This window comes from Gymnoscopelus braueri (assembly GCF_963280865.1).
Source record: "Gymnoscopelus braueri genome assembly, chromosome: 13".
Taxonomy (NCBI): domain Eukaryota; kingdom Metazoa; phylum Chordata; class Actinopteri; order Myctophiformes; family Myctophidae; genus Gymnoscopelus; species Gymnoscopelus braueri.
The window spans coordinates 28043668-28062849 of NC_137615.1; the positions used below are offsets into that span (position 1 = coordinate 28043668).

The 19182-nt window shown below is 42.6% G+C and overlaps 1 protein-coding gene across 1 annotated transcript; it reads left to right on the plus strand.

Annotated features, from left to right (window-relative positions):
- Nucleotides 1-5297: 5297 nt before the first annotated feature.
- On the plus strand, nt 5298-17981 carry nptxra (neuronal pentraxin receptor a; the record flags this gene model as incomplete). Its single annotated transcript, XM_080446391.1, has 5 exons — nt 5298-6017; nt 10909-11191; nt 13018-13250; nt 16932-17111; nt 17751-17981. The coding sequence occupies 5 exons, from the start codon at nt 5298-5300 to the stop codon at nt 17979-17981; spliced, it is 1647 nt and encodes a 548-aa protein (XP_080302517.1).
- Nucleotides 17982-19182: the final 1201 nt, after the last annotated feature.

Genomic DNA, 19182 nt, shown 5'->3' on the forward strand with positions numbered 1-19182 from the left:
AGTGACTGAGTGACCTTGCTGCAGACACAACTCAGCATGTCAAACCTGGACTACAATTGGCTGCTAAGGAGAGAATGGCTCAAAGGACCAAAACAGAGCAGACAACAGCTAGGATATGGTTATGTGATAAACAATCTCCTCCTGGAGATACTCCAACATGAGTGGAATTTTAAATCCTGGACATGATTTTTTTTTTCTTCTTCTTCTTCTTTTTCCCCCTGCAGAATCCAGGGCATTTTTTTCACTTTATGGAGATAGGGCTGTAAAACTCTTGACTTTTACAACAGGGCAGTAGTCTGTGGATTTCTGTTTTTTACTTACTGAACTGGAATAAAGACTGTATGTTTGTCTACTCCTGAGTGCAAGTTTGAAAAAACAGAACATAGATCACCTGGTCAGAGACAGGGGGGCACACACACTCTCTCTCTCACACACACACACACACACACACACACACACACACACACACACACACACACACACACACACACACACACACACACACACACACACACACACACGCACACACACACACATGCACCCACACCACAAGACTTGATCAAAAACAACAGATCCAGAAGGATAAACTATTGATTTCCTCTACAACTTCTATCATCATATTTCTACGCTGGGGCCACCACATACACAGCCAGCTCTGGCGGGCTTTCTCCAGGCACACTGCAATAGACCCACCATCTTTTCAGATTTATAAAGAACATTTCTTTGACACCTCAGACTCAGTGAACTTCCCACAAACTCCCTGTTGGACGATATACATGCTGACATTTCCAACGACTACCTATTGATTTCTTCCATCATCTGCTACAGTATATGGGTGGAATTGGATTGTGCACAATGACCAACTGCAGTGATAAAAAGCTCATTTATTAAATAGCAAAATGTCTGTAACAATATCTGGCCTACAATAATGATGATACAGCGATTGGTTCTGGTAGATTAGAAAATATATATCTTATTCTTAGAACTAGGCCAGTTGGTACTACGGGGCAGGAATAAGTGCTTGTGTCAATATCAGATGCTCACATGAGAAAGGAGAATATCCCATCAGATCATGGACGGTAGAACTAAGCAACAAAGAAGGGTGATTGGTCTAGTCTTTTATTAGTTTCACTAATGAAATACAAAAAATACATACAATTCTGCTGAAGGTTAAATGATTTATGAACATAAATATGAATGGAACGTGCATGTGCAGGTGAGGTGGGAGACCTAGGGAATGGCAACACTCGGAGGGGGTTTGTAGTTGTGACTCTGGTCAGGAGCGGTTGGTTGTTGCAGCTCCTTTCTGCCCCAGAGGGTGGGCTTTAACTCTTGAACTTGTGTTGTCAATTTCGTTAATAGTTTATGAGCTTTCACAACCCAACAGCCCCAGTCGGAAAGAGTGAGGGGACAGAGGAAAGAGAGATGGTGCCCTGGAGTACCCTCGTAAAACTTATACTGCATTCATTTCTGTGAGCCGGCTGGCTGATCAGTGCTGTGCACTAGATGGCACTATAAACTCACTGGAGACATGACAGGAATATTAAGCAGCTCCCTGGCTTCATACATTACCTCTCTCTTCTCTGCAAAATGTTCTCTAACATTAAACTTCCAAAGTTAACCAGCACTGGAGATCCGCTGTCACTACAGCATTGGTCACTCATTAAAACTATTTAAAATCATACATATATATACAGTACACACACACACACACACACACACACACACACACACACACACACACACACACACACAAACACACACACACACACACACACACACACACACACACACACACGTACGCACGCACGCACGCATGCACTCACCCAGGCACGCACGCACGCACGCACGCACGCACCACAAACACAAACACACACACACACACACACACACACACACACACACACACACACACACACACACACACACACACACACACACACACACACACACACACACACGCGCGCGCGCGCGCTAAAATGAATAGATATACGATAAAACATTTATAGTAGTACTTTATTGGATCTTTATCCTCATGGCTATTTATTTCAGATCTGTTTCTAAAGCCTTTTTATACAAGAGTGCAGAAGTATATATTTTATAGACTGGAATTTGTAAAAGTTCACTGGCTTTGATAGCTCCCATAGTGGGTAATATCATTGACCTTAGGTACTACCAAAGGGAAATATCATTCAAATCTTCACGTCATCCCCATAAACTCTGTCAACATATCACTAGATTACAGGAGACTTATGAAATTATAGTTTTAGCTCCAACAGCTTTGAATGTAAGCCCTCACTTTGTCCTTGGACACAAACATAATGAGGTTTTTATGGACTTAATAGATCATTGTTATGTTTTCCACCATTAACTGGGCAATAGCAGAAGGCTGGGTTCATCTCAGCTGGACTTTTTCATGCTCTTGTACTCTTTCTATGATTGAATTTTCAGTGGACTGGAAATGGACTGTGCTGCAGTATTAAATATTCATTTGACATTGGCGGGCCACTATATGAGAATGTATACTGTTGCCACCGTATAGAGAGGATCCAATGAATATATTTCACAATCACCTCATTTCCCCCCCCGTATGGGTATAGTGCAAATCAAGGTTTAGCACTTGAAATTAATAGTACAACTCATACACTGATAATGTCACCATCACCACCACCATCACCAGCCAAAGTTCAGTAATTGCATGTATCAATATAAATACCTGGTGCCTAACCTTTGCTTGGCTTCATTTATTTATATTCCCAAAGCAGTACCCAAAGTCTGAACATTGCACTCTCAGGCTTAAATAAACACAGGATTTTACAGTCGATCTCTCTCATCTGCCCCCGTTTCTAAAAGAATACTTACCCTACTTTACTAATTCAGTTCCCATGCATGTAAACACTGCCTTGATGCTACACTCTCAGGGCTCAAAGGCACGCCTGCCTTGAAAAGTTGAAATGCAATGTGTCTGTGGTTTTCAGAAATGAACGACAGCAACGTTTTTCTTCTGGCATTTGGGTTGTATTCATCAATTTGTACCTCTGAGAGTGTACAAAATAAAACCAAATGGACCCTTTTGGATCCATTTGGCTACAATGACTCTCAGAGTTAAATTAACATTGAGGATTTTACTGTGCAGAGGCTCCCAGGCTCCTTCTTTGCTGTGTAGATGTGGAATATTTCCAGGACCATTCCCCTGGTAAAACTATTAAGCTTTCAGTGAATAAAGCTTTCAGTGTGACTTTGAAAACACTTCACGTATCCCATTCGTTACATGTGTGAGAAGTAGCACAACACACATTGATTCTGCACACACCCACATAAGAGCTATGCCCCTCACACATGAAAGAATTATCTATCTTTGTCTGTGAGGTCTTAATGTCTTTCCATCTTTCCCTCTCTGTGTCTCTATCTCTTTCTACACAAAGGCAACTCATAAAAACCATGGACACACAGCAATACACATACATGAATACACATCCCCATGGACAGGAGAACATAATTCACATGCAGCATATACAACCAGCCACACTCACGCACGTAGATATACAATCACATCTGATAAACACTATCTCTGTGTGTGTGTGTGTGTGTGTGTGTGTGTGTGTGTGTGTGTGTGTGTGTGTGTGTGTGTGTGTGTGTGTGTGTGTGTGTGTGTGTGTGTGTGTGTGTGTGTGTGTGTGTGTGTGTGTGTGTGTGTGTGTGTGTGCACGACTGTGTGTGTGTGTGAGCATAGCATGCAGAGATTGACATATTTCCTAACCTAGTCTAGTCGTGCTTGTAAGATTTCACACTAATAACATCAGGTCCCCTGACACACACACACACACACATGCGCGCGCATGTGTGTGTGTGTGTGTGTGTGTGTGTGTGTGTGTGTGTGTGTGTGTGTGTGTGTGTGTGTGTGTGTGTGTGTGTGTGTGTGTGTGTGTGTGTATGAATGAGTGTGTGTGTGTGTGTGTGTGTGTGTGTGTGTGTGTGTGTGTGTGTGTGTGTGTGTGTGTGTGTGTGTGTGTGTGTGTGTGTGTGTGTGTGTGTGTGTGTGTGTGTGTGTGTGTGTGTGTGTGTGTGTGTGTGCACGACCGTGCGTGCATTTGTGCACAGGGTATTGCTGCACCAAAGCACCATCGCACTGCACTCTGCCATCAGTCTCTCTTCTCTGCATCTGTGGGGCTGTTCCGCAGGGAACCTTGAGGTTGACTTATGACCAATGCAGACAGCACAAGGACTAAGCCTGGAATGTGCTGTGGATGCTGCTGCTTGAGCCTGGGGGGAAATAACCCCAGGAAAGCAAGAATTTAGAAATGTTAAAATGTCCTTTTTATGACCGTCCTAGTTGTTTAGAGAAGCACAACACATATTCAGACTATAAATAAATAATTGTGCTTGCTGTGAGGAAAATGACATGACTGTAGATGACTTTGTTGTTGTTGCACTTGCACTTTTTCTTTTTGTCTCACCCTGTACAGCACTTTGGTCAGTTTCGATTGATGTAAACGTGCTTTATTTGATTTGATTTGTTATGATGATTGAAAAACAAGAAATTAAGACAGAAAGAAAGAAAGAAAGAAATCAAGAGGTCCGGATTGGGGCAAGGAAGAGGAGCTTTGGGGAACCTATAGAGGCGAAAACTCCTGTCCTTCCATAACTTCAGAGGCTGCAACTGCGAGCATACAAACAAAGGTACACCTAAAACTACTTTCAGAAGAACACCAATGGTGAAGTCAGCCCTTATAGTGTCAAAGAAAAAAAAGTATGCTTTGTGCCAAAGGAATGGTGTTCCTCAAGACCTTGTGCCTAAAAACACCATCTGTCTGTCTGTGTCTCAATCACAATGTGTCTGTCTGTTTCTCTCCAGTCCTCATCTCTCCTTTCTGTTTCTCATTCTCCCCTCCCCACTCCGTCATCTATCTATAGACCCCCCCCCCCTCTCTCTCTCTCTCTCTCTCTCTCTCTCTCTCTCTCTCTCTCTCTCTCAGTACTAACGAGCTGGATAGTGTCTGAACAACGCTGAAGGCATGCGCGCGGGACAGGGGGAGGAGGTGGAACTGCGAGTGAGTATGTTTTGATGTTGCCTCCACGATCTCCACAACTCTCACGTTGAAAACGTCTGTTTTTGTTGACGAGGGAGTATAGCCTAATGACGGGGTTTCTTCCATGATATGGATGAACACAATTTAATATTTTTTTTGTTTTGGGTTGTCGGTGGTTGTTGTCCGTGAAATCATTCGATTTTTTTCTAATTATCGATCGCAACCGCCGCCAACCTGAAGTTCATCGTTATCATCTTGGCCGCCGGGATGGTGGCCTTCATCGGAGCGGTTATTTGTATCATCGCCGCCGTCCACACTGCTGGCTCCTCCAAGGCTGCCGCGGCACATCAGCAGCCAGAGGCCGACAACCGGTCGCTGTACACGGACTCCCTGGCGCACATCCCGGGCGCCGGGAGCTCCGCGGCACGGCCCGGACCGCTGGGCGCTCTCCATGGTTCTGAAACACCTGCGGCTGAAGCGCCGACCTTCCACGTTGGACTCAGCGGTCTGGACGCGGTCACTGGGCTCACTGGACACGACCCGACCGTCAGCCGGCTCATCTGTACGCCGATCCCCGCGGGGGACTGCAACCCCAAAAACTTTCAGCAACAAGCGGATGACCCGTCGTCGCACGGAGGCGAGGACTCGGGCTACCTCCGCACCGCTGCGGAGGAGCTCCGGCAAACCGTCTCGCAGCAGAAGGACCAGATACTAACCGACAAACAGACCATTAGAGAGCTGACGGGCAAGCTAACCGAGTGTGAGAGAGGGTTAGACGGTCGCAGCAGCACGGAGAGACGGGGGACCGCTGCGGGACTCCGGGGAGGCACAAGCTCAGCAAGAAAAAGCGCAAGAAAGGATGATGGCATTATGGTGCGGGACAGCCCGGGCTCTGCGCCCGAAACCCTTCACCTGCTCACCGTCAGGGCTGTGGATGAACTGGAGCTGGCAATCACTCAGCTTAAAGACCGCATTGAGAAACTAGAGGTAAGGGTAACTGATCTCTCTCTCTCTCTCTCTCTCTCTCTCTCTCTCTCTCTCTCAAACACACACACACACACACACACACACACACACACACACACACACACACACACACACACACACACACACACACACACACACACACACACACACACACACACACACACACACGTGTGTGTGTGTGTGTGTGTGTGTGTGTGTGTGTGTGTGTGTGTGTGTGTGTGTGTGTGTGTGTGTGTGTGTGTGTGTGTGTCACTCACTCACTCACTCACTCAGTACTGTGATGTACTGTAGGCCTACAATAGCACCATGATGTTGCCTGGTTAACTGCTGTAAATGTTTTACTGCTGGCAGATGGTATATTGCTCATCATACCGGTTTCTTATGATTGACTGTAGGCCTACTCCTACATATTTTATCTTGACAGTACAGTATATGGATAAAATATGTACAGTATACTGTAGGCCTACATGTATTATCCATAAGCCTACATACACCCTATGTAGCCTGGTTGACACTGTACTGTACAATATCAGCCTAATTTCCTCTGTCAATGATCCAACTCTATATTAATTCATAGAGAAAATATGTTGGTGATACTGGTGATAGTGTGTAAACTACATTACAGACTACTTAGGCCTATATTATACTTGTATATAGGTTATCATTACGCTAACTCAGTCAGTCCAAGTGCAGATGGCTAGATCAGACCATAGGTCTGCCTATGTTTTATTCATCATCTTTATTACATTACTGGTCTTTTAGATGCATGAATCTTAGTTGTATTCCTCTACTCTCACCTGTAGCCTACCTATTCTGTTCTTCTTGCGTACTGCGAGCTGTGATGACATCTGAATTCCCCCCGGGATAAAATGTCTGTCACCGCTACACATCTGCTTTAGCCTCTTGAACCCCAGCATCCCTATTCTGGGAGGAATGTTCACCAAAAATATAGCCGATCTACAAGCTCACAAGAGATTTGGTGTAGTAGATTGAAAACAGTGTACTAAGTACAGTTGCAACTCAGGTCTGTTTTACTAAGAATAGAGGGTTTACATGGTTAATCAGTGCTTGTCAGAGTTGACCAGCTTGGCAGTCCTTTAGTTTCTACTCACGTAGGCCCATCCAGGCTGTCTGGGAATCTGAATGCGTGGTTTACGAACGAAAGGCTTTTCAATTTTGAATGAGAACAGGATAATTTATCACAGCCTTGGGTGCAGTATAGGCTAATAGGCCAGAGTTGGTTTCGTGACGATCAATATTGGTTATTCATATGGTTATGTAGACTGTTTAGTATGACTGTTTTATCTACAATTATCTCTAACCTTCCCACAGAGGGAAACACAATCTGAGGCTGAGGGAGGGAGTATGGGAGGGATGGAGAGAGAGAGAGAGAGAGAGAGAGAGAGAGAGAGAGAGAGAGAGAGAGAGAGAGAGAGAGAGAGAGAGACAGACAGACAGACAGACAGACAGACAGACAGACAGACAGACAGACAGACAGACAGACAGACAGACAGACAGACAGACAGACAGACAGACAGACAGACAGACAGACAGACAGACAGACAGACAGACAGACAGACAGACAGTGCATTCAACATAGGTAGGGAACGAAAACTACTAATCACCAGAAGTCTTAAGTGCATTTTCTGCAAAAACAAACAACCAAGAGTATACCTAGCGCTAAGGTAAAAGTGCATTATATCAGCTACCTATTTCCTTAGACAGATGAGACAAAAATAGCTAAATCAAATGAGCAGGAGCTAAAACAAAGTGTATCGACTAAACAAGATCCAATAAAACAATACAACAATATAACAAGCGTTCGTACAACTAGTTAACAACAAGTAGGCCAGGCAGAGAGGATGGGTAGTGTTTCCTGAAGAGGTGGGTTTTCAGCCTGCGGCGAAAGATGGGCAGTGACTCTGCTGTCCTGACATCAGTGGGAAGTTCATTCCACCACTGTGGGGCCAGAACAGAAAAAAGTCGTGACCGTGTGGATCGGCCAGAAGGACCCTTGAGTGATGAGGCAATCAGTCGCCCGACAGACAAAGAAAGACAGAGAAAGACAGAGAAAGACAGGGAGAAAAATAACTTAAAGATAGACAAAAACAGGGATGGCCAGAGAGAGAAATATAGCCAAAAAAAAGATGCAGAATGAGAGAGCAGAGAGAGGTAAACAGAAAAATAGACAAAAAAGAGAGACGGACAGAGAGAGCGAGTGAGAGAGCAAGCAAAAGAGAGAGAGTGAGTGAGAGAGGGAGAAGCAGCAGCAGTAGACTACATGAGTGATATCAGAGTAACATGAAATGCTCTGTCTGATCTGACCGGAAGACGATGATGTACAACCTCATTTTTATAGCTAGAGAAATAGCATGAATAATTTATGATAGACCTATATTTGCTAAGAGCACAGACTAACGTGTGTAGTCCATACCCCCTTGGGGTATAGGCCTTTATGTAGGACATGTCTGTATTTTGCATTACATTTTTCATTTCTTTTTACACACATGTTCTGGGATGAGATTTGAGAAGTTTAATAATGGTTTAATAATGCTACTGCAATTATTAAATCTGCAAAAACAATTACATAAATGTTAGAAAGCTGGGCATAAAAAAATAAAAAAAATAGAATTATAATACATATATATATATATATATATATATATATATATATATATATATATATATATATATATATATATATATATATATCCCTATAGTTTTAATAAGCCATTAAACAGAGAAATGCTGGTATAAAAGGCTTGGTATACAGTACATGAAGGACAGGAGTGCTGGTAATAGTTTTCTGCTTATCGCTTGCTGTGTGCCCTTGTCAACTTCAGTGGAACTCATCTCAGCTTCATCCTATTAGTCTAAAAGTAGCAATACGTGGAAAACTTTCTGTGGCAGAGAATATAGGCCACATTGACTGCCATAAATTGGCAAATGAGCCACATTGAGCAAACTTTAAGAAAACTTTAAGTATAATGGGAGCGTAAATGATGGGAAGTAGAATGACATGATGAGTACTGGAAAAACTGCTTGTGTGCATTTCACTCACAGACACTATTTGATGCTTTCATGGTTACAGACATTGGAGTACTGAGACATACTTTTCCTGAATCCCTAACATACCCCTATTTTTTCCTTTTAGCTGTGACCGCTAGTACTGTATAAGTCACAATATCAGTCAGTCGGTCAATCTTTTCAAGCACAAACTTGTATGCCACACGGCTCCCAATGTGGATCATATGTATTCTGCGGACTTTCTATGCCCCAGTATGCTTTCCTCTGTGGTTCCTATGTATTTCTGTTATATAACACAATATGCTACAGGATATACAGTATCACATGCGTTTTTTAACAATCTTGCAGAGTCAGATTTCCCTACATTTTGTCCCCTGTGGCAGGGCTGTATTTACAGCGAGCCAGATTACAGCAGAGCACAGCAATTTGTTGCTGTGATTGAAAGAGAGTGCTCTCCTGGCACCCATGCCAGCTCTCAATTATTTGTTGTGTTTCCCAATGCATAATTGATTTAACTTAATTGAAAATACAACCTATAGAGATTAGTTTTTGCTTATCTTAATAGGGCAGTGTTCATTTACCAGTTCTCAAATTAAGCCCAAATCAAAACTGAGTGAGTTTACAAAGTGGCACCATGTATATGTCTTTCATGGCATTTTAAGCCATATACTGTAATTATGTTGTGTGCTGACTACACAAGTGATAATGAAGCTCTTTGCGGTTGATGCACTAGAAGTAATTCTAAACCAGAGCACTCCAATGGATTATTAATATTTCACACAACACTTTTGAGAAATGTCATTCAACAAACAAAATTATGTCCTGTATATCAAATTACATTACCCCTGACTCTCCATGGAGAGGAAGGAGTGAATCACTCTCATGCCAAATATATATTTAATCACCTGCATTAAAAACCAAATGAAATCAGCCCACGGTCATACGCCAGGCTTTAAGTGTCAATTCTGAGCTATTGTTACATAAGCATAGCTGGGAATTCTTTGATGTTGATGAAGACAGAAATCAAGGGTGTCTTAACACTATTCAAATACATTTGACCTCTTCTGCAAATTTTTGTACGATTTTGCAAGCATGCTGTAACAATGGCTGAGAACTACTATACAATAAATTGAGTATGATCTCTGTCAAGATTACTTATATGATCCCTATCATGAGGAGGGGAAAAGCAATGGATTTAGTAGAAATGATAAAAACAGACTATTATTGGATGAAAACCCCCAAAAGTGTGACATGCCATCTCACACCCTGGTAAAAGCTATACAGCACGAGTAAATGTCACTGCAAATGGAGAGTGAAGTGTGTGATATTTTCCCTTTCATTATAAAGCCACTTCCAGTGGGGGAAAAAGTACTCAAATGTTTTACTTAAGTAAAAGTATCAATACTGGAATGTAGAAGTACTCTGTTACAAGTAAAAGTCTGGAATTCTAAATTTACTTGAGTAAAAGTACAAAAGTATTGGTATCAAAATGTACTTAAAGTACCAAAAGTAAAAGTACTAAAATGTTTGAAAATAGCCGATCTACAAGCTCACAACGCGTCGCAATGCGATAAAATAGGGCTAAAGTGGTTAATGTATGTTTTATAATGTAATAATTTATATCTGCAAAGTAGCTAGTAACTAAAGTTTTCAAATAATTGTAGTGGAGTAAAAGTACAATATTTCCCTCCGAGATGTAATGGAGTAGAAGTAAAAGTATAGACAATTGGAAATACTCCGGTAAAGTAAAAGTACCTCAAAATTGTACTTAAGTACAGTACTTGAGTAAATGTACTTAGTTACTTTACACCACTGGCCACTTCTGAACCCCTTTCCATGCTTTGTCTCTTTCTGTGTGCTGCAGTTAGACATCGGCCCATTTCCACTCAACCTCACGGACACCAATGCCTCCATAATGCCTGGGGGAGACGGGCTATCTGACATCCCGGAAAGTTTGGTGGAACCAGTGCCGGGAGCTACCGAGGGAGGGCCCTGGACGCTGGAAGACTTAGAGGGGGAACTGCAGAGGAAAGTGGAGCTGCTGGAGAAAGAGAGAAAAGGCCTGAGACTGGAAACACAGAGACACAGACACGACATTGACCAGGGCATCAATAAACTCCACCACCGCATTGCAGGCCTGGAAGATGGTAAGAAGGATGAAATGGGATGGATGGATGGATGGATGGATGGATGGAGACATACTGTACAGGGGATTAAGAGAAAAATAATAGAGAGGCGGAGAGAGAGAGATCATACAGTGTGTGTGTGTGTGTGTGTGTGTGTGTGTGTGTGTGTGTGCGTGCGTGCGTGCGTGCGTGCGTGCGTGCGTGCGTGCGTGCGTGCGTGCGTGCGTGCGTGCGTGCGTGCGTGCGTGCGTGCGTGCGTGCGTGCGTGCGTGCGTGCGTGGGGTGGGGCTATGGAGCTAAAAACACGGATTGAAACTAGACAAACAAGTCATGCTCAGTCATTCAAATGGTTAAAAGGATCCTTGGCTAATACGCCTTAAACGCCTTAATAGCCTACATTATAATTGCCCTCTACAACAAAAACATTTAATTAAAAAAACATAATTTTTTTTGCCTGTTACAAGTTGATGATGTCATTTGTCCATGTGTGGTCCAACCCTTCAATGTATGGAATGCATGTGCAAAAGAAACGTATTTAGAATATTGATTTGATGCTTATTAACCTTAGGTATTAAGTATTAAGTTGTTTTTTATTAGCACATTACATCGTCAGCATGCGACGGGCGTTGTCCCGCTTGAGTAAAAGATGAACTATTTCTAAAATAAATAAAATATTTAAAGTGTTTTACATTTTAAATTTTAGTTATAGAGGGCAACCATAATGTATTAAGGCATATAAGGCTTATTAGCCAGGGATCCTTTGAAGGTTCATCCTGCAGGGAGCATGAATGCATTCAGCAAGTTTCATGGCAATCTACCCATTATTTTGATATGTCTTGTATGCGATTGGAAGTGTTGTTGCCCAAAAGGTTGCGCTAGACTAGAAAAGCCCATGGGGTGACCAAAATCTGTGCAGTTCATCCACCGAGGAGCATGAAAGTGTACAGAAAAATCCAAGTGGAAAGTGGTGGACGTACAGACATAAGTACGTCCAGACGTACGTACAGATGGATGGACCATGTGGGTGTGTGCAGTGCCCACATGGTACTGTACACCAACAGCTGCAGTTTCACACTCAAGCAGTTGGATGTAAAGCTCTACAACTCCCTCTGTTATTGGTGTTATTTAGGCCAGCTGTTCCTTATCCATGCAAAGCCATGGGGTTGCATAATGATTAATAACTTACTTATGGAAAGAAAGGAAGATGAGAAAGACTATGAAATGCAGTTTGGCCAGCTAAAAAACAGATATCTTGGAAGGCATTGATGTGAAGGAATTAACGAGCATAAAAGAGAAGGCAGGAAGTCTATTTGATCACTTGCCAAATGTCTGCAGAATACTTACAAAGTCTGTTTATTTTGTGTACATCAGCAAATAACATCTCATTTCCACTCACTCACTCTCTCCCTTGCAGTCCCATTCGCTCTCTCTCTCTCTCTTGCTCTTTATCTCTATCTCGCATTCTTAAAAAAAAAAAAAAATTATCCCACGATTTTGTAACCCATTTTTTTCACCCAGTGCCAATTGTCTAAGTAATCCTGGGCGCTACACTCCCTCTGCCAGCCTAGGGAGAGCCTAGAGCTGAGTTCATGCCTCCATCAATGCATGAGAGCTAGCAAGCCGCTTCTTGTCACCTGACAGGGGGGAGTTTCCCTGGTTAGACGTAGCGCGTGGAAGGAACACGTTATTCCAACCAGTTCCTTTCCCCTCCATCATGCGCCCTGGCTGACCAGGGGGAGGCAGTATAGCGACCAGAATTACTGCATGTTTTTGTGAGGGTACCTACCCTCTATCTCATTCTGTCTTTTTCTCTCTCTGTCTCTCTCTCTCTTTATTGGGTGTCTCAGGGCGTCCCTTCCCTGAGGGCTACAGGCTGTCCTTTCTGTCGAGAACCAACTACATGTATGCCGTGTTGAAGCACCCCGTCCCTGAGTTGCGGGCTTTCACCGTATGCTTGTGGCTTCGCCCGGCAGAGGGGGGCATCGGAACCCCGCTGTCCTACGCCGTTCCAGAGCAACCCAACGAGCTGGTGTTGCTACAGGGCCTGCATACGCCTGTAGAGCTGCTTGTCAATGACAAGGTAAAGACAGTTCTCTGTATATCTGTGTAACAAATGTATATACAGTGTATACAAATGGAACACATTTGCAGTGGTGGAAAAAGTACTCAAATGTTTTACTTAAGTAAAAGTATCAATACTGCAATGTAGAAGTACTCTGTTGCAAGTAAAAGTCTGGAATTCATTTTGTAAAAGTAACAAAATGTTTGTCACAACGCCAAACCAAACTTTTCCGGGATGTTTGTCACAACGCGTCACGACGCGACGCGTTGTGAGCTTGTAGATCGGCTATTTTCAAATAGCCTATGTATAAAATAGGGCTAAAGTGGTTAATGTATGTTTTATAATGTAATCATTTATACCTGCAAAGTAACTAGTAACTAAAGTTTTCAAATAATTGTAGTGGAGTAAAAGTACAATATTTGCCTCTGAGATGTAATGGAGTAGAAGTAAAAGTATAGACAATTGGAAATACTCCAGTAAAGTCAAGTTACCTCAAAATTGTACTTAAGTACAGTACTTGAGTAAATGTACTTAGTTACTTTACACCACTGCACATTTGTATACTCTCAGAGTCCTCTCTGCAAGGGTCCATTTGGAACCCCCCTCAAGGAACCCTGAGGGTCCCTGGACCGCACTTTGAGAACAACAAAGATACAAACAGGACATAAACATAAAGTGATGCATTCACATCTGCGCTGTACTTTGGGAACATCTGATATCTGAGGACACGTTGTTACTTTTACAATTGTATCGATTTGAATGTATTTGATGTAATAAAAGCCCTATGCTTTATGACTGTATCTATATTACTCTGCTTTCACAATAGTATTTCTCACTGAAGCGGAGGGCCATGCACATTTTTCATTTGCATTATTGCATCATAGCGAAATAGGATCTTGTGTCTTCTAATGAAATCACTTTAGGGCATATTGAAACTCATTAGCTATTTATAAATATATTCAAAACCAAATACTGGAAATTCCAGCGAGAGCCTTCCCTTGACACTTTTGGTCAGGGGGTGAGATAATTCATTCTTAATTGTTTGCTACCCCTCAAAGTACCCGTTTGAGAAAGCACAATGAAAAGAAAGAGTTGCATGTTGAGTAACTGTACAGTGTTTTGCATAAGACGTAGCTACTGCAGCAAAGCCATTACAGTTTTAGCATGAGCATTGCTCATATGAATGACATATACAGTCAATTGGATTAGAAAGCAAGATGATTATTATTAGGGAGGAACATTTCACTGTATTATTAGCACAATGAATCAGAACAGCATGTTTCATGACAACAAAATGATATTTAGTGGCATTTCTAAATGGCAACAAATCTGCATTTTGACATTTGCCACCTTATTAGCAGTATGGTGGCTTTAGGCAAAGTACAGTGATGTCATTATGGTAATAAATGCTGAATGGGAGAGCTCAGTGTCCTTGGAGGTAGCAGAATGTCTTTGAGACTTTAAGATATATAATATGCTGCTGGGTCCCTGAAGACTTTCATAAAAGAAAGTATTATTCATTGAAGTGCAAAGCTCTGGCCTTGGTGCCCAGGGAATTCCTAAATGGGGCTTGTGAAATGTGCAACTATGCAATCCTTGGACCGGTTTTGTATTCCTATTAGCAGCTGCTGTTGTGATGATAACTGTGGCAACACAGTAAAATCCATAGAGGTAATCTAACTCCAAGAGTTACAAATGGATAAATTAACACTGAAGATGTTACTGTGATGAATTAGTTGATCGCCTTGATTCTTATGTTAAAAAAAGGGGGGGAAAAGAAGAAGGAAAAAGTTTTTACTGCAAATTCTGCAATGTCATCATTCAACCTAGCCTGGTAAACCCTCCCTCCGGAAATCTCAATTCCAATTCATTTCAGGAGTGAGTCTGGCCTGATCCGCCTGTCTGCAATATTGGCTGTGCTGGAGTTGGGCGGGAGTAATACCGTTGACTGACAACCCCTTCAGCCAATGATAATTTTTCCCCTTCAGCCAATCAGCAGTTCACCAGTCTTAATGTGACGCGACGGGACTTTTGAGACAGCCATACCCAAAATGGGTTGCCTTTTTCGGGTACAATGGTGTCACTGCCCGCCCCTACCGGTTCTCTAATAATTTTTTTTTAAATAGGCTTTGTCATGATTAATTGACCACATATATGAAGTTAAACAACTAAATTCTATCCAAACGATATCTTATAAGTAAATTCCGTGCCTCAAAATAGAAGTTAGAGAGCTTTTTGAAGTAAAAAAATAGCGGAGAATTGGCCGCACAAGAAAAAGATGGCTGCCGTTCGTGTTTTGGGCTCACTCGAACTCGCCACCTGATTGGCCAACGTAAGCTGTCAATCACAGAACAATGAGCGACGACGCTGATAGGCCCGGCCGTTTGGCATACAGAGCCAATATTGCAGAAAGGCGGATCATGCCAGACTCACTCCTGAAATGAAATGGAATTGAGATTTCCGGAGGGAGGGTTTACCAGGCTACATTCAACCACCACTGCAAAAACTCACAAATGGAGAATGTTTTTTTGTGTTTTGCACAAAATGCGTTTAAAGTTTTTCTTGTGATGTTCATTTAATGAATATCAATGTGTTTGTAATGTAGTGTAAAAACATGACAGGGTCTTATAACAACAGGGCTTCCATGTGGATGTGTTCAGTCTATAGCCCAGTCCAGACCAATGATTTGCAATGTGTCGAAACCGTTGCAGCAGTCAGAATGACCCCGTTGCAGGTTGCTGCGTCCCGGCTCATTCAACTTGTCCAATCGCAAAGAGAAAGTTGCAACAGATTTCTGATCAAACGTGTTGCTCACACTATTCTGCCATTATAACTCTCTCTCTCTCTCTCTCTCTCTCTCTCTCTCTCTCTCTCACACACACACACACACACACACACACACAAACAAACAAACGCACGTGCAGTCTAGCGTGAGTCAGACTTTTTTTCGTACTGTTTTTTCTTTCTGTTTTTCCACACGCATGCACCTGCCGAGAGGGAGAGAGAAAAATAGAGCGAGCAAACGGGTGAAAGGAAAGGAGAGCATAGCTATTTAATTTTTATACAAGAGTAGGCTATACAATATTATAATATAATTATAATAGGTTAAGGTGCTATGGAAATGGTAAACTATCTCTGCTCCTCGCCTTGATGTGTCTGTCACTGTCCAGTTGAGGGACGGCCCGTCTGTTGTTTAACACATTGCTGTAGAAACGACAAGGCCCGATCTATGACGTCAGTGTCAGTACTATCACATCAGTAAAAGTTTTAGCCCAATCCATCCTCTATTGACTTTCAGTATAAAAATAATGTTTAAAAAGGTTTAAAGGTGCTGTAAGTGATATTATTTTCTTAAAATTAGTGTTAAATAGCTTTGTATTCTGATAGTAATCGCTATAGTGTTTGTTCAGTAACATGGGTGTCTCCATATCTATTGCTCTTTGGTAAACAGAAAATACATTTTCAGGTCAGCACACCAATTTAATCAAATCAGGAGAGAGAACTCATATACAGGATACAGGTAAAGGTAAAATTAGAAGCGATTACATTTAAAAAAGTGAGTAGACAAAATTAGAGCTGGAACACTGATGTGTTCTCTCTCCTGATTGGATGAAATTGGTGTTCCACACACAGACCCTCTTCTAGACAGCCCCATTCGACTTGACGTGACCTCTGTCCTTCTGTCCTTCTGTCCCCTAGGTGGCGCAGTTGCCCCTGAACCTTTCCCGGGGCAGCTGGCAGCACATCTGTGTGACTTGGAGCCATAGGGGCGGAGCCTGGCAGGCCTACCAGGGGGGCAAGCTGAGGGGAGAGGGTTCTAACCTGGCAACTGGGCACCATATGAGGCCTGGAGGAGTGCTCATACTGGGGCAGGAGCAGGTGACTGGATGAACAAATGAATAAATAAATACATGAATAGCCTTATGTTATATTCTGATCATTTTAAGTTATTTTATGTTATGGATGTGTGTGGGTGCTCAAACCAGTAAGACCCGATTCATACCTAGTTGTGCACCTGTGTTGCACGTAATGCGCAACCAAGTATAAATCATTAGAGACTGACTGGCAGGTATACAGTAGCAATAACTGCTATTTCAATCAGAAACACTCACGTCAAAGTAGATAGAGAACCATTTATTGCCACAAATGGAATACAGTTAAGCTTGGCGTTAAAGCTTGGGAGAATATTTTCTGAATTTTGTCGAAGCAGCCTGCTAAGCATATATTCAGGAAATGCTTAAGCAAATCCCCCATAGGCAGGGGTGCACATAACTGGTGCGCAGGTGCGCATGCGCACCCAAAATAAATAATGCGCGGCACATCAGACGACGCGAGGCGCTTTTGCGTACCAACAGCTGGGACAGGAATTTCCAAGCTTTTATTTTTTGATATTTTAATGATTTAAAATAGCGTATACACTCACAACCCATATTGGCCGATAAGGCTACACAGGAGACTTACTTTCTCTCCATTCCCCATTTAATGTTCTCCGGTATTTTTCTTTCACTTCATCTCCAGGATTCTCCAGGTGGTGGCTTTGACTCGTCCCAGGCACTGGTTGGGGAGCTGTCCCAGGTGGGTCTTTGGGACCGGGTCCTAACTCCCAGCCAGGTGGCCAGCTTGGCACGCTGTGGCCGGGTCACACACGGCAGCGTGGCCCCCTGGACGGAGAAGGGCGTGGAGGTCTACGGTGGAGCCACCAAAGAGCCCGGAGAGCCCTGCAGTAAACACAGCAGGAGCTCTCAGTGAAAGGCAAGACGGAATGTGGAAAGACTGAGACAGAAATGATGTAGAGGAGGGGGGAGGGGGGGGGGGGTACGGTACGGTACGGTACAGTACATGGGTAGCCATTTTAGAAGTCTACCCTCTATACCTTAAGGCAGTGTTTCCCCCCAGGGTCCTTGAGGGGGTTCTATAGCAAAAGGTTAATATAGCATCAAAATCAACAGATCTACAAGCTCACAACGCGTCGAGCTCTTGAGCTGAGCTTGTAACTGGTATTCTAAAAAATATATATATATAGAAAAAAAGGGGGAAAATATATAAAATATTTTTGAAAACATTTAACAACACAAATCTTGTATGGGGGTCACAGGCACAAAATATTTTCAGATGGGGGTCTTTGACATGAAAAAGTAGGATTCTCCAATCAATTCCTCTCTGTGAATGTCACTCTCTGAAAAAGTGGCATGTCTAAAATGGCTACATCTGTGTGTTGATGTTCAGGATAGAGCTGTTTAAGGGCTGCATGTGAATGAATGAAAGTTTGATGCAGTGGTTGGAACAATAGAAAAGAAGATGACAACAGAGGAACGAGAATTATGTATATGTTTTAGTCACTTTTGTGGAGTTAACGCAAAAATGTTTTCATCTTTGCATGATGTACACACATACTGCATCTTTTCATCAGGGTTTGATTTGCTGGGTGGATGGGGAGGAAATACATGCCTCTGCTTTTGGTACCACCCCCCCTGGTCATTAGTTTTGATCACCATTGGAAATATGTTTAATCCAGTCTTGTCAGACTGAATTAAATGCATTTGCTTTTGGGAAATGTAGACTGTCTGATAATATCACAATTTAATCATTTTACTAAATTTAAAATTCCCTATCTTGGGCAAATTTGTCAATGTCAATTGTTTTTTTAATGTTTCAACTTTGTTCAAAAACAGCAGATCCACAAGCTCACAACGCATTGTGCTGCATTCATCATACAAAGAAGCATATACAGTAGGGCTTAAGTGCTTAAGAAAATGTCCCCACACACTCCCTCTATTTCAGTTTTTTTTTACAAATCAACCCTGCTTTTCATGTCTTGCCACTTGTCACAGAGAGGTGTACTCACAGCTCCAGAACAGAGAGCCTAGTGTGGATACCTCGGCTTTCTCCTGGCAACTGCCTTAGGCCGTGTCTATTGTGGGACCAAGAGTGTTCTTCCGTCTCTGAATAG